At 41.5% G+C, this 24,365-nt stretch overlaps 1 protein-coding gene across 1 annotated transcript in view; it reads left to right on the top strand.

The window, feature by feature from the left end:
• The window catches only part of LOC145414087 (glutamate receptor 1-like), a 234,664-nt gene that overhangs the window by 181,463 nt on the left and 28,836 nt on the right, over positions 1-24,365 (top strand). Inside the window, exons 12-15 of the mRNA XM_080283682.1 lie at positions 4,033-4,142; positions 10,588-10,786; positions 17,057-17,301; positions 18,058-18,163. Of these exons, the coding sequence (XP_080139808.1) occupies positions 4,033-4,142; positions 10,588-10,786; positions 17,057-17,301; positions 18,058-18,163 (660 nt within the window). The remainder of the gene's footprint in view (positions 1-4,032; positions 4,143-10,587; positions 10,787-17,056; positions 17,302-18,057; positions 18,164-24,365) is intronic.

Genomic DNA, 24,365 nt, shown 5'->3' with positions numbered 1-24,365 from the left:
CACTGTGTACTTCATTACTGCTAAGAAATCACTCACTGTGCAAAAAATGCCCTCTCACAGAGAATTTCAAATTATTGGTACGTTTGGGATCATGGGGATACATTACACGGTTAAAGTACTGTATATTAATTAAGATGCATAATCCTAAAACTAGTCTTGCCAATAATGTTTCGTGGTTTCATAGGGTCCGTGTTCGATGTCCAGTGTTCATGATAGTGCTTCATTGTTCCAGTATGTGTGTGGCCTGTTCACTAGCTCAGTTTCGAACCTTGTTTAGTGTAGATCTCTGGACGGAATTGTACCTTGATGTTTTTCTACCCAAGTGAGTGCAGTTTGGTTTTGTTTTTGGCTTTAGTGGTTTCTGCTTTTTTATGTTAAGTAATGGCATAGTATTATTCACTAAGTGATTACCGTTCACAGTTTTTCAATACAATTAGTAACCATGATAATTTAAATTTTCCCTTGCTCCTTTAGGGTACTTTGTTCTGTCATACATCTTCAAATATTACACAGTTTTCAACAACAATTTTTCTGGTCTTGCTGTTACGTAGGTATTTCTGCTAAAATTGTGAATATGATTAGATCCCGTTCTGAAATATTTAAACGACCTTACTGTAGGTTTGATTCAAATTATACCCTAAGGTATCATATAAGGCATGCAAAAACTTTGATGTATAGTCGCGGTATCTTATGAGGCTTGCGAAAATTTTGATGCATAGTCGCGGTCATAATATTGTTCCTATTTTTAGCCGAATATTTATGATACTCTTAAATGACATTCTGAGAAATATATATATATATATATATATATATATATATATATATATATATATATATATATATATATATATATATATATATATATATATATATAGTCAGGTCAGGTGCGGGTAAGGGGATGGGTCTGTTATGATGTGGCAGGGGTAAACCAGTTCTGCTGTCGGGCCCTGCTGCGGATGTCACTGATTGCATTGCGCAGTTGACCCTTGTGCGGTGTGGTGCAGTGAAGATCTGTCCGTTCTCCCCTTTGGGGCTAAGATGCGAATGAATGTGTTTGAATGGATGAGTAAATGGGGAGTGTGTCGTCCTGTCTCGGCTACCTCCCTTTCCTTGGGGGAAGCAGCCTAGGTATATATATATATATATATATATATATATATATATATATATATATTGCCAGACGCCTCAATCCCGTTTGGGGTGGCCACAAACAAATCGCCTCCAAGTCGCCCTGTCCCCCGCCATTTCACTGCCCTGCTCCCAACTCACACCCCCCTCTCTCATATACCTCTCCACCCCATCCCTCCATCTCATCCTCGGCCTCCCCCTCCCTCTTCCCCCCTCCACCTCACTCACATACACTCTCTTCGTCAGTCTTTCACCCTCCATCCTCTCCACATGGCCAAACCACCTCAGTGTGTTCCTCATAACGCTTCCTATCACATCCACATCCACACCACAACGCTCCTTTATATCCTCATTCGTCAGCCTGTCTCTCCACGTGACTCAACAGGCTCCTCTTAAATAACTCATTTCCACTGCTCTCACTCTTGACTTGTGTCCTTCCAACAACGTCCAAGCTTCAATTCCGTCGTTAGAGTTGGTATCACAATACTGTCATGTAGTAACTTTTTCACTTCCATGCTCACTTCCCTGTTTCTTATCACTGCTTTCAAAGAACCAGCAACCTTTCTTCCCTGCTGTACCCTTTCAAGCACTTCACCCTCCAAACCTCCATCCTTACTCATCACACTACCCAAATACTTAAACGTACTCACATTTTCCAATTCCTCACCATCCAACCTCGCTGTACATTCACTAATTTCACCTCTCTCAAAGACCATCACTTTACACTTCCCTACATTCACCTTTAGGTTCCGTTTCTTACACACTCTCTCAAACTCATCCACCAAGCCTTGCAGCTCCCCTTCGTCTTCACTCAACAACACAGTATCATCTGCAAACAACAGTACAGGGAGTTTCCAAACACTATCCTCTCTCACCAGGGCCACTCCAACATCCACTACCCTACCTTGTACCTCTTTTATTACCCCATCCATGTACAGATTGAACAACCATGGAGACATGACACATCCCTGTTTCAAACCAACTTTCAAAGAGAAAAATTAACTCAGTTCACCATCCACACGCACTGCAGCCTTCGCACCATCATACATACTCTTCACAGCATTCAACAACTTCCCATCTACTCCATATATTCTTAACACTTTCCACAATCCTTGTCTATCCACCCTGTCATATGCTTTCTCCAAATCCATGAAAGCCGCATACAACTTCTTTCCCTTCTCTAGAAACTTTTCCACTAAAGATCTAAGAATGAATATCTGATCTACACAACCTCTTCCCTTCCTAAAGCCTCCCTGTTCTTCTCCAACTAATTTCTCTGTTCTTTCTCTAACTCTGTCTTTAGGTATCCTACCATACACTTTTCCTATTATACTAAGAAGACAAATGCCCCTATGATTACCACACACTTCTTTTTCCCCTTTTCCTTTGTACAAGGGAATAATTATACCTGACTTCCAATCCTCCGGGACTCTACCTTCCTCCCAGACCAATCTGCACATCTTCCACATCCATTCTACTACTATCTCTCCCCCATGCTTCAGCATTTCACCACACACCCCATCAATTCCTGGGGCTTTCCCCGATTTAACTTTCTTCACTGCTTCCACAACTTCTATCCTACTGATTTCTTCCTGTCTTCTCACCTCCCTCCTTCTCCCAGCCATTCCCCAGCCACTTATACTCGCATTACTTCCATCCTCTACGTTCAACAATTCTTTTAAAGTGTTCTCTCCATCTGCTCACTTTTTCTCCCTTCTCCACTAGTAATCTACCATTTGTATCTTTCACTCCCCTGCTATATATATATATATATATATATATATATATATATATATATATATATATATATATATATATATATATATATAGTCTCGTCTGTATTTCTTTCCTTCATTCTTCAATCTTCCTTTTGTCTACGGGTGGCTCTTCACTGAGTGACAAGCCAAATGGTTTCCTGTACACCATGAAACCATTTCCTACGCTGGGTGGTAATCATATAACAAAATTATGGTACCTGGCGGTTTAGTGGGTAATTAGGGAGCTCCAATTGGATTGAGCCTGTGTAGGTTAATATCCAAGGGATGGTTGGGGCTTATTGCTCACATAATGCTACTCAGGAATGAGTGAGGCTGGTTGCTCATCTTAAATATCAGTACTAAATTGCCTAGCCCCGGGCTGTTACGCTACTCATGGGATAACACAGGATTAGATGATGATGATGATGATATATATTATACATATATATTATATATTATGTACTTACATATATACAGTACATAATATATAATATATATGTATAATATATATATATATATATATATATATATATATATATATATATATATATATATATGTATATATATATATATATATATATATATATATATATATATATATATATATATATATATATATATATATATATATATATATATATATATATATATATATATATATATATATATATATATATATATATATATATATATATATATATATATATATATATATATATATATATATATATATATATATATATATATATATTTAGCATATCAGCCGTTTGAGTATCCACTGCAGGACCAGCCTATCCCAACCGAAGTGGGAACGATACAGCCAATGTATCTCTACCAAGTAGAGATTGTATGCAGGGTGAGAATTTATTGTAAGTGTATTGTAGTGTTGGAGTGGCTTTCGATGTGTGTGTAGTCTGTGAACCAAGTGTAATCGGCCCGCGCAAGCCGACTGGGTGCAAGCATACTTTATAGTATGAGAGAGAGAGAGAGAGACGTGATTAATATACGTTCAAGGACGCTACTGATGACAATAATAATAATAATAATTATACTACTACTACTACCACTATTATTATTATTATTATTATTATTATTATTATTATTATTATTAGCACGTAGCAATTTCCTACCCTCCTTTCTCTGGCAGGTGACAGAGATGTACGGCAAGTCCAGTGTCAGCAACGACTTCAGCATCTGCAACAGTCTGTGGTTCACCCTGGGGGCGTTCATGCAACAAGGGGTCGATATCTGCCCAAGGTGAGCTACAGGTACAGACGTCGGAATAAGTTCGTTTCCTTTTCCGTGTTTGTAACACTGCTCGATGGAGAGGTATCCCCTCCTCCTCCCTTCCTCATAGTCCCCCACTCCCACCCAACCCCCCCACTGTTCTCTCCGACCCCATACCCCACCCGGTACCCTCCATACTCTCGCTCACAGCCAGCTAGGGTTTTCTGTACTTCAAGCACCATTCTAACTACGTGTAGTCCGAACAACTAATAACGGAATAGTACAGTATATATCATAAACCAAGTTAGGAAAAGGTTTACTACACTGAGAGAGAGAGAGAGAGAGAGAGAGGGACAGCAGTGTGTGCCCACGCCCTTCCCTCCGCCTCCAACCATTCAGAGCTGAGCGCAGCGAAGGAGGAGGCCTTGGAGCAGAGAGAGGCATCACGGGGTCGGTCCGGTGGCACGCGAGCTCTGCCCCTCGGTGCATTGCAGGCATGCATGGCTCGGTCTTTAACCGTGTGGGGAGAGTGTGCCCGTCCCCTTCCCTCTGCCTACAACCCTCCAGAGCTGAGCAGCAGCAGGAGAGAGAGAGAGAGAGAGAGAGAGAGAGAGAGAGAGAGAGAATAAATCTGCTGTGATTAAATGTTGCTGTGGTAGACTCCTCTTTTACACACACACACACACACACACACAAAGAGAGAGAGAGAGAGAGAGAGAGAGAGAGAGAGAGCGAGAGCGAGAGAGAGAGGAGTTACAAGGAAAAGTTAGGATCTTAATAACTATGCAGCTCATACCGTGGAGATACTTCTTGTTTGCCTGGGAATGCATATCCAGTTCACATTTATTCTAGTGTAAGATCCTGCCGATGAATCCCTTAAACTTCTCTACTGTAGTGTTAACAACGTCCATGTTGAGTCAGTTCCATGCAGAGCAGATCTTGCATGTGAAAAAGTTTTCGCTTAATTCTGCTGGTAATTTTTTTCATTTACAGCTTCCAACCATGGTTGTGTGCCGAGTCCGTGTTTAGAGTAAGCAACTTTGTATGTAATGATTGTGAAACCCATCCAGATTTTAAACACTTTAATGAGCTGACCTCGTATTCTACGAGTTTCTACTAAAAAAGTCCCACAGCCCTCAGGCGGACATGATATCTTAGTCTCCTGAACTCTTTTTAAGTCGACGTATGTCTTTTTCAAGTGACCAAAATTCCACAACTCAGGAAGTGGCCGTATTAAGGAGATATAGACTAAGAGAACAATCTCTTTATTCCGAGAGAGAGAGAGAGAGAGAGAGAGAGAGAGAGAGACTTGGAATGGTAAGAGCAATCAGGAGAAATACTGATAAAAAAAGTGAGTGAGAGGAGAAAGTGAAGCAGAGAAGAGGAAAACACGCAGGTGAAAAAATGGAATAATGTTATAGGGGTGACACAGGGACGGAAGCACACACACACACACACACACACACACACACACACACACACACACACACACACACACACACACACACACACACACACACACACACACACACACACACACACACACACACACACACACACACACACACACACACACACACACACACACACACACACACACACACACACACACACACACACACACACACACACACACACACACACACTTTCTGAATATTTGTTGACCTATCTGTCTGCGCCTGTTTGTGCACTTCCCCTCCCCCTCCTTTCTCTCTCTCTCTGGATCATTTGTCTCATCCCTAGTTTCCTTTTCCCTCCTTCCCTTTTCTTTATAGCTATCTGCTCAGTCCCTACCTTCCGCCCTCTCTCTTTCTTTCGTCCCTCTCCCCCTCTATCACTCCCTCCTTACCTCACTCTTCCTTCTCCCTCCCTGTGTCACAACTTTGTCTTACTTTTTTCATCTGTTATATGTCTTACCTTTTTTGCCCCATTACTCTCTCCTTATTTCTTTACTTGTACTAAATCCATTTCCTTCACTGCTTTCTTTCCCCAGTAATAACTGCATGCTCTTTTTCTTTCTCATCTCTCCGTCTCTCCCTGTCACCCGAAATCTCTTTTTTCATTCCGCTCTTACCACTGTCTTTCCCTCCCTCCCTCTCCCTCCCCTTGCCTTCCCTTCTTAAGGGCCCCTCCTCTTTCTTGCCCTAAAAATTAACCTATTTTCTTCCCACCCTTAATCTCTACTTACTCTTTGCAAATTTCTCCAATTTCTCTGTTTGTCTCCCTCCCTTTTTACTTGAATGTCATTCGTTCTACTCAGCCTCAATGCTTTCGTCTTATCCTGCTTAGTTCTTTCCCTGCGTCCTCCCTGTTACCTTGCCTCCTTTTCTAATCTTTCTCAATATCGTTCTCAGTATTCCGTTCCGTAGCTGTCTTTCCCACTGTCTCCATTTGTTATTCCTATTTCTATGTTTGCTCCATTCCCATTTTCTCTGTCTCCCCTTTTGTCTACTTCCCTGTCTCGCGGCTTTTCTATTCACATCTCTCTTTTCTCTTTCCCTTTCACACTGCTTGTATCGCATTTCACCTCTCTCTTCTTCTCACTCTCTGTGTCTTTTCTTAGCTCTCTTTTTTCTCTCCTTGCCTCTCCCCTTTTTATTTCCTCCTTAACTACCCTCTCATTTCTCATTTTTCCACTCGCTCTCCCTCTCCGCCTGTGGCTCCCTGTCTTTTAACTCTCTCTCTCTCTCTCTCTCTCTCTCTCTCAGTGTAGTAAACCTTTTCCTAACTTGGTTTATGATATATACTGTACTATTCCTTTATTAGTTGTTCGGACTACACGTAGTTAGAATGGTGCTTGAAGTACAGAAAACCCTAGCTGGCTGTGAGCGAGAGTATGAAGGGTACCGGATGGGGTTAAGGGGTCGGAGAGAACAGTGGGGGGGTTGTGTGGGAGTGGGGGACTATGAGGAAGGGGGGAGGAGGAGGGGATACCTCTCCATCGATCAGTGTTACAAACACCTTAGTCCACGGAAAAAGGAAACGAACTTATTCCGACGTCTGTACATACACACATAGACCATACGGATAAGTACCGTATTTTTTTCCTAGGTGAGCTACAGTTACCTACATACATACACCATACAGGTAAGAACCGTATATTTTTTTACCCTAGGAGGTCTGGTGTATATATTAATGGAAAGCCTTGCTCCATGATTACAGGTGTTTAAGGATCACGGAATGCTGGCTTGAACATGTGAGAATTATTTGTGCTGGTACACAGACCATGAAGATATTACAGTTATTTCTCGGTTGTCAAAGTTAAATGATAATAATAAGACTTAATAATTGCAGATCTAAAGAATCCAAAAAATTTAAGGAACAAAGATACACACAGACACATTCAGTGTCATGGTCTGTGGGTCACCTTGGGAAATTCATGCAACACAGGAAGGATTTCTGTGCAAGCTGGCAGTATTACATACACCATAATTATAGAGTTTATGGCCAGTGTTTTCCTACATGGTCCGACGTTAATATTTATAGATAGTCATTTTGATAATTATAAACATTTAAAAACCTGCATATCAACCGTACAAGCCTTATGTGCAGTCACCATCAAAAGTCCTGTCACATCTCCTGTCCCTGTCTCCATGATCTTTGACAATCGTGTGGTGAATCTGTAACACCCGACTCTGATGTAGTGCCATACCAAGACATCTGTGTCGGTTGCTGTTGATTCACTGGACTGATTATAACCCCGTGGAGAGAAAAGCAGGCGAGGTGACAGGACTTCTGATGTTGAGTGTAGTAGTGTGTCATATGATTTTTTTATTTTATTTATATGGAGATGGTTCAGCTTTAATATTTATAATAACTGATGATTCCATGTTTGAGTATTGGACAGACAGACAGAAAGGGAGAATGTATGGCTGGATAGGATTGACTGTGTGTGTGTGTGTGTGTGTGTGTGTGTTTTATTCAGTGCCCCCCCTCGCTCTCTCTCTCTCTCTCTCTCTCTCTCTCTCTCTCTCTCTCTCTCTCTCTGCTGTTGGTAGCCGGGCTAAAGTACAAAATACGTAGTTTGGTGCCTAAGGATGATTAGATACCTATGACAATATATTTTTTATCTCAGATAATTTTTACGCTTTAGGTTATCCCGATAACTTTTTTTTTTTTTATCTCCAAGCAATAATATTCAGCTCGAGAGATTTTTCGAATTGAAGGAGTTTAGATGTAGCTTCCATTAACTTGTCCAGTACTAGAAATCCATTTTTAACTTTTATATAACAGCTTGGACTTCCACCACGTCATTGCAATGAAAGGGTCAACACTGCATGATTCTCTGCACCTCACTAAGAACCTCTCAGACTGAAAGAGTTAGAAAAAGGAAACAGATTCAACCTATTCAGTCAGTCATTTGTTTTTTGGTATTTCATTTACGCTGTCAATAAATTACTTCAAATTAGGACGCATATTCTTCACTCGTCCGGTATCATTCTCAGCACCTCTCCCTTAGCGAGATATCCTGTACGTATCACCTTACCCTGCTCTTGTTTGCCACTGCTGTAATTTTAGTATCGACATACTTTGCACCCATCACGTCTGTCTATTTGTCTATCTATCTATGACCAGATAATAATCCTATAAGGGGTGGCCGTTTGTCTTTGAGTTAGTTATGTTACGGGGAGGGGCACCAGACCTACGCCAGCCCACTTGCTGACATGTAGGGAACACGTGTGGGTTGGTTATATGGTTGCCACCCAGCGTTGTAAATGGTTTCCTGGCTTACAGGAAACTGTTTGGCTTGTTACTCAATGTAAAGCCACCTGAAAAGGAAAGAAGAGTAATAAAAAGTGACAGGAAAGATGGGAGATATAGGAGGAGAGGAGGGCAGACACAGAAACGGAATGATAAAGATGAAGGCAGAAGTAAGTAGCACCACATAACGTACTTGTACAAGATTAACAAGAGTATGCAGAATAAATCGTTCAGAAGGTGCTGCGAAGCCAAGTACGCTACAGAGACCTCGGGAATAGGACGCACCTCTGCCTGTGAAGAGGATAATGAGGCCTGTATCTCAGTCTTGCAGGTCTAGTAATCTCTCGACAACCTAATACATTCGTATGATGGTAGCAGTAAAATGTAAGAGGCCACCGTCGTGAAGGGGTTAGCCCTCCAATATGGTGACTTTTATATTCTTTGACACCAAATGATATGTGCAGTTTAGGCGGGACCTCTTGTGGAAAAGGGGTTAAGGAAATTTTATTCTCATATCTCTTTACTTCGAAAAATCTCGCCTTAGTTTAATAAAACTGTCTGTAGATGGCAGGAATGTATTATAGATGATCTCTTGCTTAAATGACCTCTCTGACACCATCACTTTCTCACAGATCCTCTCCAAAACTCTCCCCTTCGCAGAGTATCACCTCCACCACTGCTCACCTTCAAGATCGCTCTCGTGCCGTGTCGTGGGGAATGCATGGTGGTTCTGTAATGGGGTCTGTAAAAGCCTGCATTGCTTAGAGGCAAAACGGGGATCCTCTCTTTGTCTCAGTGGTAACGTACATGCTTATCAAGTGCGAGAGCCTGAGACTGAATCTCAGCCAGGACAGTGTGATACATTTGTTAAGTGTCAGTACATTGGTTGGCAACGGTGTGAGATGTGAGGCGAGGCTTGGAAGGCAATGATGATGTTGGTTAGCTGACAGCGTCCTAGACCTTACATCCCGGGGATGAGCTGTTTCGTGTGGTCCGCAGCATCCCCAATGGTGGCCTCCAATGCAACGCTACTGTGTGTTCGAAACTAACCAAATTAATCACCAAGAGGAGAAAAGAGTGATGTAATAGGGTCCATTAAAGCCCTCATTGCTTAGAGGCAAAGCGGGGATCCTCTCTTTGTCTCAGTGGTAGCATGCGCGCATATCTAGTGCAAGGGCCCGAGATCAAATCTCAGCCAGACCAGTGATTAATTTGTTGTACAGTTCGGTCATTACAGTTTACGTTAATCATCATCCATCATCAACAACCATACTACTTTCTAACACACTTTCCTTCCCTCATAGATTCCTTCACACCTTATAGAGTACATTCACAGAGAGGCCAAAATCAACCCCCGCCGATGCAGACTGATCATGTAGGCCGGTATTAAAAAAAAAAAAAAAAAAGTTAATTTTACTTGTTTGCTTTCTGGCCAGTCCGTTTCTCAGTGGCAGCTACATTGCGTGTGACAATAAGAAACAGTTTATGCAGAACATGGCTAATGAAACGAAATGTAATACAGGTTTATCCTGAGCTACTCGATCAAACAGTTTGTGTCTGAATACATTCTGTTCCGACCTCAGTGTAAATGTACCGTACCCTTACCCTCACAGAGTAGTGCATCCACCACTCCTGTCCTTCCACTTTGTTGTCCGGTTGTGTCATGGGAAGTTTATGTCATTCATACATCTTTTTCATACTTTCCTTCCCTCACAGCTCTCTCCACACCTTTTACTCCCTCAGAATATCACTTCCACCCCTACTCACCTTGCAGATCGCTGTCTGGTCGTCTTGTGGGAAGTGCGTGGTGGTTCTTCACGCTAATCATAATCTCTTCGTACACTGCCAGCCTGGCTGCCTTCCTCACCGTCGAGAGGCTGGTCACCCCCATCAACTCTGTGGACGATTTGGCCAGTCAGACCGAGGTGGAGTATGGCACGCTGCAAGGGGGATCTTCCGTGGAGTTTTTCGAAGTGAGCCGATTTTTTTTTTCTTTCATAAATTATGACTGAGTATTTAAATGGTGGTAAATGAGGGAGGGAGGAGTGAGTTGGGGGGGGGGGAGGGCAGTCAAATGGTGGGTGACAGCGACTTGGAGGCGTTTTGTCTGTGCCCACCCTTTGCGGCATTAGGGCTTTGGGCTATAGATAGATAGGTAGATAGTAAATAAAAAAAGGTTTAAGATTTACTAGTGAGTTGGTCAGAATTACTCTTTCTTGAATTGAGTTTTGGTGGTGAAGACGACTCTGTGTGTGTGTGTGTGTGTGTGTGTGTGTGTGTGTGTGTTTGTGTGTGTGTGTGTGTGTGTGTGTGTGTGTGTGTGTGTGTGTGTGTGTGTGTGTGTGTGTTTGTTTCAGGTTATTTCTGGTTTGTGTATTAATCCCAGTTGGTTTTATTCCTTCGATCAGGTGTGGTATGTTTCACTGTGTTCCAGCTACCACCTGGCGATAATATTCAACTTAGGAGTGCTCATTTATTCTTAAGTGGTCTGAAGTCTTCCAATCCGAGTCGTCTAAAGGTAGCAAGAGGAGGCTGGGTTGTCATGGTAACAGTGTCATGCCACATACACCAAATTACTGTGTATTGTCACTTGGTGAATTGTGGTGCTTTGCTGATCATTAAGGGATTGTGGCTAGCATTGTTGTGACGTCATCAGCTGTCAGTCAGGACAGCTGAATCAGGGTCGTCTGCGGGGACTATACACTCGTATGTGATGATAATGAAACTCTAAAAGGGCCATTAATCCTAAATGGAATCTCAGAGCATGAGTGTTGTGTAATGAATGCAGGTGGCGTTGCGACGAAGTTTGTTTTCTGGACGTAAACGAAGTACATGTTTGAGGAACAGACGTTTTGCCGCGACCATACTTCGACTGTTGCCATTTTACGTTCTGTTTACCTGAAAAACAATTGTTTATAACTCGTGAAACCGCATCAGATACATACATATAAAAATTTATGTTCAGTCAGATTATATAGCAATGAATGGATCAGTACAAAAGAACTGTGGGTGCATATTTTTCAATAAATGGTGTGAGATGAAGTGGCTTTCCCTCATGTGCACCTGGTATTGAAAAGGGAAAACATGGTCAAGAGTTCACACTATTGTGTTGTGTGGGGTAAAGCCAAATGTACACACCCCCAATATATGTTTTGTCGATTCCCAAAAGATTGGTAAGTAGTATTATGTACTCTTAACGTATGGTTATTGGCCATTAACCCGGAATAACATAACCCAGAGTAGTACTACCCATAGCTGTGAGTGTATAACATGCGGAGTTTAGTTCATATTTATATACTGGATATTCATAGGCATCTCTGGTTTATTGGTTTTTGTGTGTGTTCATGTATGGTGAACACAGTTTTGCTTTGCTGCATAGGCATTACCGGTATATAGGATTTTGTGTATTCAGGAGGTATTTGCACTATGGTAAGTGCTTACTGTAAATGTGTGCTTCTTTGTTGCATGTTTTATAAACCTGCATATCCGGCATTGAGCCTCACCTCCCTTTCTTCCTCTGAGCCACAAAAAACTCCTTATCCTCACAATTTTTGATGAGGTCAAAGGCATTTGTGTGTGCAGTGTCAAAGGGATCTTTCATCTCTTCTTGGAATTTCTTCCTCTTCTCCTCTTTCTTTATTCCGGCTCTTACTGCTCTCCAACTTTCTCCATTCTTCATAGAGAAATTTGATTTTGGGGATACAATTCCGTGGCTCAGATGCAGGAATGCGAGCTGTCTCCCAGAATCCCCTAGTTCCTCAGACAGAACACGTGCTGAATCCCTCTGTTCGTGTCTCTGTTCGCATCATGTAAAAAGTCACGCTAACACTTCTCCACAAGAAGGTAATTTACTTCCACGTAGTCTTTCAGTTGGTTGGCTAACAAGCCAAATCTTGGTTTTGCTTCTGCTTTTCACCACTGGCGTTGACACTTCCACTTCAGTCATAGTAAATAAGTGCTTAATATTAACTCAAAAGGCAAATCCCTGAAAAAAGAAACAAATAGGGGATTACTAGAATGTAGCTTCCAGTGAAATAAAGCAAATACTTTTTCTTAAAATAACAAATAAGATTATCACAACAATAAATTTGCATATTAGGCTCAAACTTTGGGTAAGATGCAGCACCAGTAAATATAATCCAATTCGGCTAAAATTTGGTGTCTCAAGAGTTTACATCTAAACTCACAATATACACTACCAGCAAACAAAATAGTCCAGAATGACCACCCTTATATATATATATATATATATATATATAGTACATAAGGGAGGATAGTGTTTGGAAACTCCCTGTACTGTTGTTTGCAGATGATACTGTGTTGTTGAGTGAAGACGAAGGGGAGCTGCAAGGCTTGGTGGATGAGTTTGAGAGAGTGTGTAAGAAACGGAACCTAAAGGTGAATGTAGGGAAGAGTAAAGTGATGGTCTTTGAGAGAGGTGAAGTCAGTGAATGTATAGCGAGGTTGGATGGTGAGGAATTGGAAAATGTGAGTACGTTTAAGTATTTGGGTAGTGTGATGAGTAAGGATGGAGGTTTGGAGGGTGAAGTGCTTGAAAGGGTACAGCAGGGAAGAAAGGTTGCTGGTTCCTTGAAAGCAGTGATAAGAAACAGGGAAGTGAGCATGGAAGTAAAAAAGTTACTACATGACAGTATTGTGATACCAACTCTAACGTACGGAAGTGAAGCTTGGACATTGTTGGAAGGACACAAGTCAAGAGTGAGAGCAGTGGAAATGAGTTATTTAAGAGGAGCCTGTGGAGTCACGTGGAGAGACAGGCTGACGAATGAGGATATAAAGGAGCGTTGTGGTGTTGATGTGGATGTGATAGGAAGCGTTGTGAGGAACACACTGAGGTGGTTTGGCCATGTGGAGAGGATGGAGGGTGAAAGACTGACGAAGAGAGTGTATGTGAGTGAGGTGGAGGGTGGAAGAGGGAGGGGGAGACCGAGGATGAGATGGAGGGATGGGGTGGAGAGGTATATGAGAGAGGGGGGTGTGAGTTGGGAGCAGGGTAGTGAAATGGCGGGGGACAGGGCGACTTGGAGGCGATTTGTTTGTGGCCACCCCAAACGGGATTTAGGCGTCTGGCAATAGATAGATAGACATAAGGGAAGAGGTTCTGTGGATCAGATATTCATTCTTAGATCTTTAGTGGAAAAGTTTCTAGAGAAGGGAAAGAAGTTATATGCGGCTTTCATGGATTTGGAGAAAGCATATGACAGGGTGATAGATAAGGATTGTGGAAAGTATTAAGAATATATGGAGTAGATGGGAAGTTGCTGAATGCTGTGAAGAGTATTTATGATGGTGCTAAGGCTGCAGTGCGTGTGGATGGTGAACTGAGTGAATTTTTCTCTTTGAAGGTTGGGTTGAAACAGGGATGTGTCATGTCCCCATGGTTGTTCAATCTGTACATGGATGGGGTAATAAAAGAGGTACAAGGTAGAGCAGTGGATGTTGGAGTGACCCTGATGAGAGAGGGTAATGTTTGGAAACTCCCTGTACTGTTGTTTGCAGATGATACTGTGTTGTTGAATGAAGACGAAGGGGAGCTGCAAGGCTTGGTGGATGAGTCTGGGAGAGTGTGTAAGAAACGAAATCTAAAGGTGAATGTAGGGAAGAGTAAAGTGATGGTCATTGAGAGAAGTGAAGTCAGTGAATGTACAGCGAGGTTGGATGGTGAGGAATTGGAAAATGTGAGTACGTTTAAGTATTTGGGTAGTGTGATGAGTAAGCATTGAGGTTTGGAAGGTGAAGTGCTTGAAAGGGTACAGCAAGGAAAAAAGGTTGCTGGTTCCTTGGAAGCAGTGATAAGAAACAAGGAAATGAGCATGGAAGTGAAAAAGTTACTACATGACTATTGTGATACTAACTCTAACGTATGGAAGTGAGACTTGGACGTTGTTGGAAGGACACAAGTCAAGGGTGAGAGCAGTGGAAATGAGATATTTAAGAGGAGCCTGTGGAGTCACATGGAGAGACAGGCTGATAAATGAGGATATAAAGGAGTGTTGTGGTGTGGATGTGGATGTGATAGGAAGCGTTAGGAGGAACACACTGAGGTGGTTTGGCCATGTGGAGACGATGGAGAGTGAGAGACTGACGAGGAGAGTGTATGTGAGTGAGGTGGAGGGGGGGAGAGGGAGGGGGAGGCCGAGGATGAGATGGAGGGATGGAGTGGAGAGGTATATGAGAGAGGGGGGTGTGAGTTGGGAGCAGGACAGTAAAATGGCAGGGGATAGGGCGACGTGGAGGCGATTTGTTTGTGGCCACCCCGTACGGGATTGAGGCGTCTGGCAATAGATAGATAGATGGATATAGTACTTGGTGATCCATTTTTATTGCTTCAAGGTTATATGATTATACCCGTTCAAAGAATCATGATTATATGATTTTATGCGTAATCCAGTGCGTTCTTGGGTACATTGTTGTGTACTAGGATATATTCTTCGTTCAATGTATAAATTGATACATAATTGTGATTGGTGGAATTCATTATACTTTCCCTAGTTTATATGTGGAGATGACATTATGGTTTATGCAGTACATTAATGACGGGTTTGTGCTTGAAGGGGATTGAGTGCACGAGGCAGTTCGGCAGTGTGGAGTAAAGGGGCCACAGCGATAGTACAGGCGGGTAGGAACTATTAGAGAGTTAAGACAGCCAGTTATTAATTGGGTTACCCGTTGTTTGTGCTTCAATACTTCACTCATGTACCATAGGATGTTCATTATCACTGTGGTTTATTTGGTGAACAGTTAACGAAATAGTGATGAATAAGATACATACGGTAAAAGTGTGTGGTGCTCAGATAGGCTACTGGTGACTACTAGAGAAGTATAGTGCAGTCTTACATGAAAGCACTGTTACATTGGATATAGTACTAAGACAGAGCTTCAGCATGCTGTATTGATCATCGAGTGTTACATTTGAGCTTACACTGTGTTCATTGTGTTCATTTGTTAGGTTTAGGTTTTGCATCTAGGCGTATTCAGGTTATTGTAATTAAAGTTAGTTAAAAATTAATGTTCATAATACCACCCACTCTGGTAATAAGTTGATGTGTTCTCTTGTTCGGTGTCGTAACTGCTTCAGTTACAGAAAATTCAATGAACAACACGTCATAAGATTCATGGGATGTTTTTTACTCTCTTTACTCTAACTTGGGCTAAAATTGCCATCTCTCCATCTTCAATACTGAGTTTTAACAATAGAATATCACTAGAATATGATAGTAGTCATGAAGTGCTGTGGGAAGGATGAAGGGTCACAGTATTGTCTAATTCTGCCACTGAGTTATGTGAAGTAAGCAGCAACAAGACAAAAATCTGTGTTAAGTTAACCATTCATGTCTTTTCCCCTTTTTCTTGCTGCCACCGGATTTTTATTATTTTTTTTATTTTTTTTTTACATCAGACTGGAAAGGTTAAACATAGCCTTCATTAACCTCGTTAGTACTAGGTCTTTCTTAACGTAAATGAAATTGTACCGGTCTGAAGGGAAAAAAGAGGTCCCAGCAGCATTTTGGGGTCGATTTGTGGACAGTTCGATTAGATGGCTATGGTGGTGGTGGTGGTGATGGCTGTCATGATCATGATGATGATGGCGTAGACAACGACAATGACAGTTTTTTAATATGTTTTCATTACAGCTCATTTGTCATTTAAGTACAGGCCACATAAAAACAAACATTGTATATTTGCATTCATATTAATAAGGTTGTTAAAGATGGCATCTCCTCCACTTCCCATTTGTCATTATTTGTGTCCTTCCATTTCTGCTTCCCTCATTTCATTCTCTCTCTCTCTCTCTCTCTCTCTCTCTCTCTCTTCCCCCAATTTTTTCTAGGTTTCTCTGTTTCGTTCTCCTGTACTTCTCCAATTTTCATTTCCTCTACTTCGATTATGATTTACACCTCTGGTTATGCATCCCCCCTACCGCCAGCCCATTTATTTATTTATTTATTTATTTTTTTATCAGCGTTCCAAGATTATTGTCTTCCCGTAAGAATCTGTTCACCTCCACGCACTGTGAGGGGATCAGCATATGGTATTGTACCTATCACTGTACATTTTTACCTCAGCGATCAGGAATGCTCTTTCAGTATTGTCCTTGCTGTCACCAAACTATTTTATTCCTTCACTGTTATGACCTTTTTGTTCTTCTTGAGGTTGTGTTGTATCGGTGTTATATTGTTGTCTTCACTAGTTTATTTTGATTTTTTTCACCCTTTTTTCAGCGATCCAAGATAAGTGTGTACAGTCGAATGTGGGAGTTCATGTCGTCCCGTAAGCATGTGTTCACGTCCACGTACGAGGAGGGCATCGAGCGGGTACGAACGTCAAAGGGCAAGTACGCCTTTCTGCTGGAGAGTGTTAAGAATGACTACATCAACGAACAACTTCCCTGCGACACCATGAAGATTGGACAACACCTAAACTCCAATGGGTACGGCGTGGCCACTCCACCACACTCACCGCTTAAGTAAGTACAGAAAATATCACAGCTAGAAATTGGTTGGACCCGTTCAGGGACATAATTTTGTCTTGCATGGGGAATATCTCTGGTACAGAACGGGTTAACGGGGAATATGTCTGACACTTCCTGCTCAAAAAGTCTCTCCTAGGCTGGATGAAGCCGTTTGGAGGTATGAAGATAAAATGAACACTTCCCTTTAACAGTATGAAACTATGGACATAATCTGGACCCGGATACACAGAAGTACTTAAGGCGAGAGACCTACCTAAACCCCCATAAGGAAATGTTTTAGACCCATATCACCAATGCACAGAACACATGTGCAGCCATCAGACGCTGAACTTATTATGACCGTGAAATAAGGGCTGGGATAAGGGGTACCACTGGGTATTGTTTGCCTACAGCCGAATGAAACCCAAGTAGTCACATTTCAAGTATTTCAGAGCGAAGTATGTAACAGAGCTGTTGCACTGGGATGAAGATGAGTTGTAAATAAAGCACTTTAACATGGCGGAGATTTCTGCCCTTTTGCAGTATAATTTTTATGGTGTAGGCTTTTTTTTTTTTTTTATGTCGCACTCATATACCAATCCTCCCCCCACCCAACCTCTCTCTCTCTCTCTCTCTCTCTCTCTCTCTCTCTACTAATTACCCGTTTCTCCATCCCCTCCCCATATCACGCTCTCCTTGTCTTCTTTCATTCTCTTCCACACTCTTTCTATACATGTTCTAATCATCATCCACTTTACCTGCTGTCCACAGGGAAAGCCTCAATTTGGCAATACTGAGCCTGAAGGAGAGTGGAGACCTTCTCAGACTAAAAAACAAGTGGTGGTTCGAGAACTCGGAATGTGGCAAGAATAAGCAGGTTAGCACCCCACCCACCCGTTTGCAGTAATAGTAGTAGTGGTAATTATTATTATTATTATTATTATTATTATTAGTCGTAGTAGTAGTAGTAGTAGTAGTTGTTGTTGTTGTTGTTGTTGTTGTTGTTGTTGTTGTTGTTGTTGTTGTTGTAGTAGTAGTAGTATCCATTCAAAATTTTTCTACCTCTAATGTTTGAAATCAATCAAAATGGGTGATATCAGACATAGAAGGATTAATAGGATGCACAAGAGTTGCTCTCTAATGTCTTGAGACTCATGTATATATATATATATATATATATATATATATATATATATATATATATATATATATATATATATATATTTTTTGGGGGGGGAGCCTCTGTGGTACAGTGGTAGAGTGTGCGTTTCGTACACGGGTGAACCAGGGTTCGCGCCCCACCAGGATAATAAACTTTGGGAGTGTTCACCTGGCCACGTACTACAGTGGCGGACACAAGGGGTGCTGTTGTTGAACATCCAAAGCCACGCCAACACTACAGTACAGTTACACTTACATGCACTTCTCACCTACATACAATCTCTACTAGACAACTTAAGCCACTTGGTAGAGATACATTGGCTGTATCATCCCCATTTCGGTTGGGATAGGCCGGTCCTGCAGTGGACACACAAACGGCTGAGATTATATATATATATATATATATATATATATATATATATATATATATGTGTGTGTGTGTGTGTGTGTGTGTTTTCTTATTATATCCCTGCTATGTTCACGTTTCCCTTCTCTCAACCTCTTCAGTGCCAAGAACTCTTCTTCCAGATTTAGAGGCCCAAATATTTATTGATGACTACGACATTATTGCCATTACTGAATCTTGGATAGATACCGGTACTCAAGAAAGAGATTTTGTAGCACACTATAACCTATCTATTGCCAGACGCCTTAATCCCGTAAGGGATGGTCACAAACAAATCGCCTCCATGTTGCACTGTCCCCCGCCATTTCACTGCCCAGCTCCCAGCTCACACCCCCTCTTTCATATACCTATCCATTCCATCCCTCCATCTCATCCTTGGCATCCCCCTCCCTCTCCCCCCCCACCACCTCACTCACATACACTCTCCTCGTCAGTCTCTCGCTCTCCATCCTCTCCACATGGCCAAACTACCTCAATGTGTTTCTCCTAACGCTTCCTATCACATCCACATCCACATCATAACGCTCCTTCACTTCCTTATTTGTCAGTCTCTCTCTGCATGTGACTCCACATGCTCCTTTCAAGCCACTCATTTCCGCTGCTCTCATTCTTGACTTCTGTCCCTCTAACAAGGTCCGAGCTGCACTTCCATACGTTAGAGTTGGGATAACAATACTCTCATGTAATAACTTTTTCACTTCCATGTTCACTTCCCTGTTTCTTATCACTGCTTTCAAGGAACCAGCAAACCTTTCTTCCTTGTTGTACCCTTTCAGGCACTTCACCCTCCAAACTTCCATCCTTACTCATCAAACTTCCATTTCCACCTCATCCAGCCTCACTGTATATTCACTGACTTCACTTCTCTCGAAGACCATAATTTTACTCTTCGCTACATTCACCTTTAGATTCTGTTTCTTACACACTCTCCCAGGCTCATCCATCAAACCTTGCAGATCCCCTTCATCGTCACTTGACAACACAGTATCATCTACAAACAACAGTACAGGGAGTTTCCAAACATTGCCCACTCTCACTAGGGCTGCTCCAACATCCACTGCCCTACCTTGTATCTCTTTTGTAACCCCATCCATATGCAGACTGAACAACCATGGAAACATAACACATCCCTATTTCAATCCAACCTTCAAATAGAGAAATTCACTCAGTTCACCATCCACATGCACTGCAGCCTTAGCATCTGCATACATACTCTTCACGGCATTCAACAACTTCCCATCTACTCCATATATCTTAATAATTTCCACAATCCTTGTCTGTCCACCCTGTCATATGCTTTCTCCAAATCCATGAAGGCCACATACAACTTTCCCTTCTCTTAAAGCTTCTCCACTAAAGATCTAAGAATGAAAATCAATCTACACAACCTTTTCCCTTCCTAAAACCTCCCTGTTCTTCTCCAACTAATTCCTCTGTTATTTCCCTAACTTTGTCAATAAGTATCCTACCATATACTTATCCTGTTACACTAAGAAAACAAATGCCCTTATGATTACCACATACTTCTTATTCCTCTTTTCCTTTGTACATGGGAGTAATTATACCTGAGTTCCAGTCCTCTGGGACTCTAACCTCCTCCCAGGCCAATCTGTGCATCTTCCGCATCCATTCTGCAATCTCTCTCCCATGCTTCAGCATTTCACCACACACTCCATCGATTCCTGGGGCTTTCCCCATTTTAACTTTCTTCATTGCTTCCACGACTTCCATCCTACTGATTTCTTTTGTCTCCTCTCACATCCCTCCGTCTCCCAGCCATTCCCTAGCCACTTACACTTGCATTACTTTCATTCTCTATGTTCAACAATTATTTAAAGTGTTCATTCCATCTGCTCACTTTTTCTCCCTTCTCCACTAGTAATCTACTATTTTTATCTTTCACTTCGCAACAAATTTTTTTGGCACCCTGTCTAACTCTCTTTACCTCTTTCCAGAACGTTTTCTTACGTTCCTTCCACTTTACCCTCAAGTTCATTCCAAATTCCTCATCCACTCTCTTCTTACTCTCTCTTACTAATCTTTCACCTCTATCTTCCTCTCTACATATAACTCTCTCTTCTGTCTCTCAACTTCCTCCACACCCATTTCTCATCCACTCACTATATGCTTCCTTCTTTTGTGCCTCAGTCTCTCTCTCCTCTTCATTCAACCATGCTGTTCCCTGCACCCCCTTTCGTCTTCTCTTCACCCCACACACCACCTCACATGCACAGATTTCTTCTGTGATTATCTTGCATACACCTTCCACGTCCCCCATCTGTTCCAATCCATATTTACCCAATCGCTCCTCCATTTCACTTTTATATTCTCAGGTGTTTCCATCGTTTTGTAACCTTTGCACCCTCCTTGTATGCACTACTTCCTCCTGTCCTTCCCTTCTTCTATTTCTCCATTTCATTTGGTCCTTGATTCTGACCACGATCAAGTGGTGGTTGGAAAGTCCACTCCCCCAACCTCAATATACTCTTGCATCCATTACATAGGCCTACCCTCTCATCCTGTCATCCATACACACATAATCAGTCATTGCCTTCCGTTCATTCAGTTCACCACCCACCCTTCTCATCACTCGCCACGTATACCTATGGATCATTTTGTGCTGAAGAGGATGTTGGCTATCACCAACCCCCTCCTGGCACAGATGTCCACTAAAGCACTGCCATTCCCATCCGTCTCTGCAGGCACACCCCACTCACCATCTACTCCATCCACCTTCACATTTCCTACTTTTCCATTCGTATTTGCAGTCAAAAACATTCTTTCATTCCTTTCAAACTTTTCCATGCACGCTTCCACATTTGTCCAGAACTCTTCTATCACTCTACTTGCACGATCGATCTTGCGCTGGTGCATACAAGCACACAATCGCCCACATTTGTAGTCCTTTCAGTCTTACCCACACAATCCTTGAGCCAACTGATCCATACTCTTTTATATCCTCCTTTCGTCTGTTACAACAATACACACTCCTTCTTTTGCCCTCTCATTCTCACCTACTCCTGCGCATATACCCCATCCCTACTCCCATTCTCTCACACTCTCACCTCCCTATTTAGTTTCAGTTAATCTGTATACATCCACTTCGCACCCTTAAGCACCTGGACAATCTCTCTTTCACCTCATCATTTGCACCCCTTACATTCCCTGCAGCTATCCGTACCATGTCCTTAGTTCGGTCCTTAGTCGTCATCTTTTGGTCAGTCCTGGTCTGAGGCTTCTTGCTTGTATTTTTGGTTAGTTGTTTTCTGGGGGGAGGGGGGGCACAAACCCACTGCCAACCCACTTATCACGTAGGGAACACATGTTGGTTGGTTATAAGGTTACCACCCAGCATTGTAAATGCTTTCCTGGTTTACAGGAAATCATTTGGCTTGCCATTCAATGTAGAGCTACCCTAAAAATAGAGTACCACTACACTAAGTGGGTGGATGATGGGCACCCCCACCTACCATTTATATGTATATACCACTTATATATATATAACCTTCCTGGTTCCAGTATTTTCAGTAATGAGAGGAGTAGGAGAATGGGAGGTGGTGTACTGCTATATATTAAAAGTAACCTTCATCCATTTGTAATCCCTAAACCATCCATTGACAACATAGATGTAACCTACATCCAGCTCAGAAATGAATCACACAGATGACATTTGGATAAATTTATTGTCCACCAGCCCAGTCTTGCGAAATTGACAGTAAGTTATACGAACAAATAGCGGAAGTCTGTTGAACCCAGAATACTCTAATTGTTGGAGATTTCAACTTACCAATAACAAGATGGACTGATCCTTATCTTCGCACACAGGGTTAGACTTGTATACCATCTTACTTGAAAGCTCAGTATATCAGTTTGTAGAGCAACCCATTCATGGAGAAAATACCCTAGATCTTATACTGGTGACATCAGAAAACTTGGTTCATGATGTTCGAGTAGGAGAATAATTCAGCACTAGTGATTATCCCATAGTTACATTCAACCTCAGTTTCTGTAACACAGACCAAAATTGTAGTTACAAGAAAATCCCATACTACAAGAAAGCCAATTTCCACAAATTAAATCTAACTTTATGTAGCAGTGAATGGGAACCAATTATTGACAGTACAATTATACACACAGTGTGGACAGAGTTTGCAGAAATCCTTAATAAGGCAGTTACCGATGCATAATAGAAGACCAGTGAAAAGTAATAAGCCAATATGGTGGAAGAGCAATATTAAGAGAGGTCTTTCAGTAAAAAAGCTCACCTATCAGATAAACAAAGCCACTAATAATGAGGATAAAGAAATTTACCATAACGTATGTCGTAATGCTAAAAAGTTAATAAAGAAAAGTAAGAAAAACTTTGAAGTGCATATTGGAAGCACCAGTAAATCAAACCCCAAAGAATTTTTCAATTACAGTATATCAGAAATAAGAAAATAGTAACACCAACACTAGGACCACTAGTATCAGCAGATGGTGAGCATACAAATGATGAAACCGAGATGGCTAAAATTCTTAATACTTTCTTTACATTGGTATTTACAGTAGAAAGTCCATGCTCGTATTTACAGTAGAAAATCCTGCTTGATCCAGATAGGTCCTCCACACACGTAGATGAAGACAACACACTCAAAGAAATTATTATCAGTGATAGAATGTACTCCTTGTGCTAAATAAATTAAAGATAAATAGAACAGCAGGGCCAGATAGAATATCTCTTATGAGTCTTAAAGGAGGCAAAAAATGTAATAGTGAAACCCTTAACACATATATTCAGTATATCACTCAGAAGGGGCACTGTACCAAGCGGTTGAAAATTAGCAAATGTAACTCCGATATTCAAAAAGGGAGACAAATCTCAACCCAGCAATTACTGACCAATAAGCTTGACATCAGTTGTTTGCAAGTTGTTAGAAACCATAATTAGATGTAAAGTGGTCAGTCATATAGAACAAAGCAGTCTTATCAAAGACTCAGCATGGATTCTGAAATAAGTGTTCATACCTTACTAATCTACTTGATTTTATCAGTGATATTATTAAAATGTATGACAGCACTAAATCAGTCAGTGTCATTTATCTTGATTTCAAAAAGCATTTGATAAGGTTCCACATATTCAAGTTGTTGAGAAACTGCGCACGTGTGGTATCAGTGGCAGTGTACTAAGATGGATCGAAAGCTGGCATACGAATTGTAAACAGAGTTGTAATCAGTGGTAAGGAATCAGACTGGAAAAATGTTGTTAATGGAGTACTGTAAGGCTCAGTTTTGGGTCCTGTTCTGTTCTTGGTTTATATTGATGACATTGGTGAAGGCGTGTTTTGTAAATTATCAAAATTTGCTGATGATATAGGTTGGTAATAGAGCATATACCCCAGAACAAAGAATACTGATTCAAAGGGATCTTGACAAATTGCTTAATTGGGCTGAAAAATGACAAATTGATTTTAATATTGATAAATGCAAAGTTCTAAATATTGGAAGTAAAAATGAAAAAAGTAGTTATACA

The sequence above is a fragment of the Coenobita brevimanus genome, chromosome 1, assembly GCF_032717465.1.
Source record: "Coenobita brevimanus isolate Jiangsu-jjx chromosome 1, ASM3271746v2, whole genome shotgun sequence".
Lineage (NCBI taxonomy): Eukaryota > Metazoa > Arthropoda > Malacostraca > Decapoda > Coenobitidae > Coenobita > Coenobita brevimanus.
The sequence above is the reverse complement of the archived record's forward strand: the minus strand, read 5'-3'. Positions and strand labels throughout refer to the sequence as shown.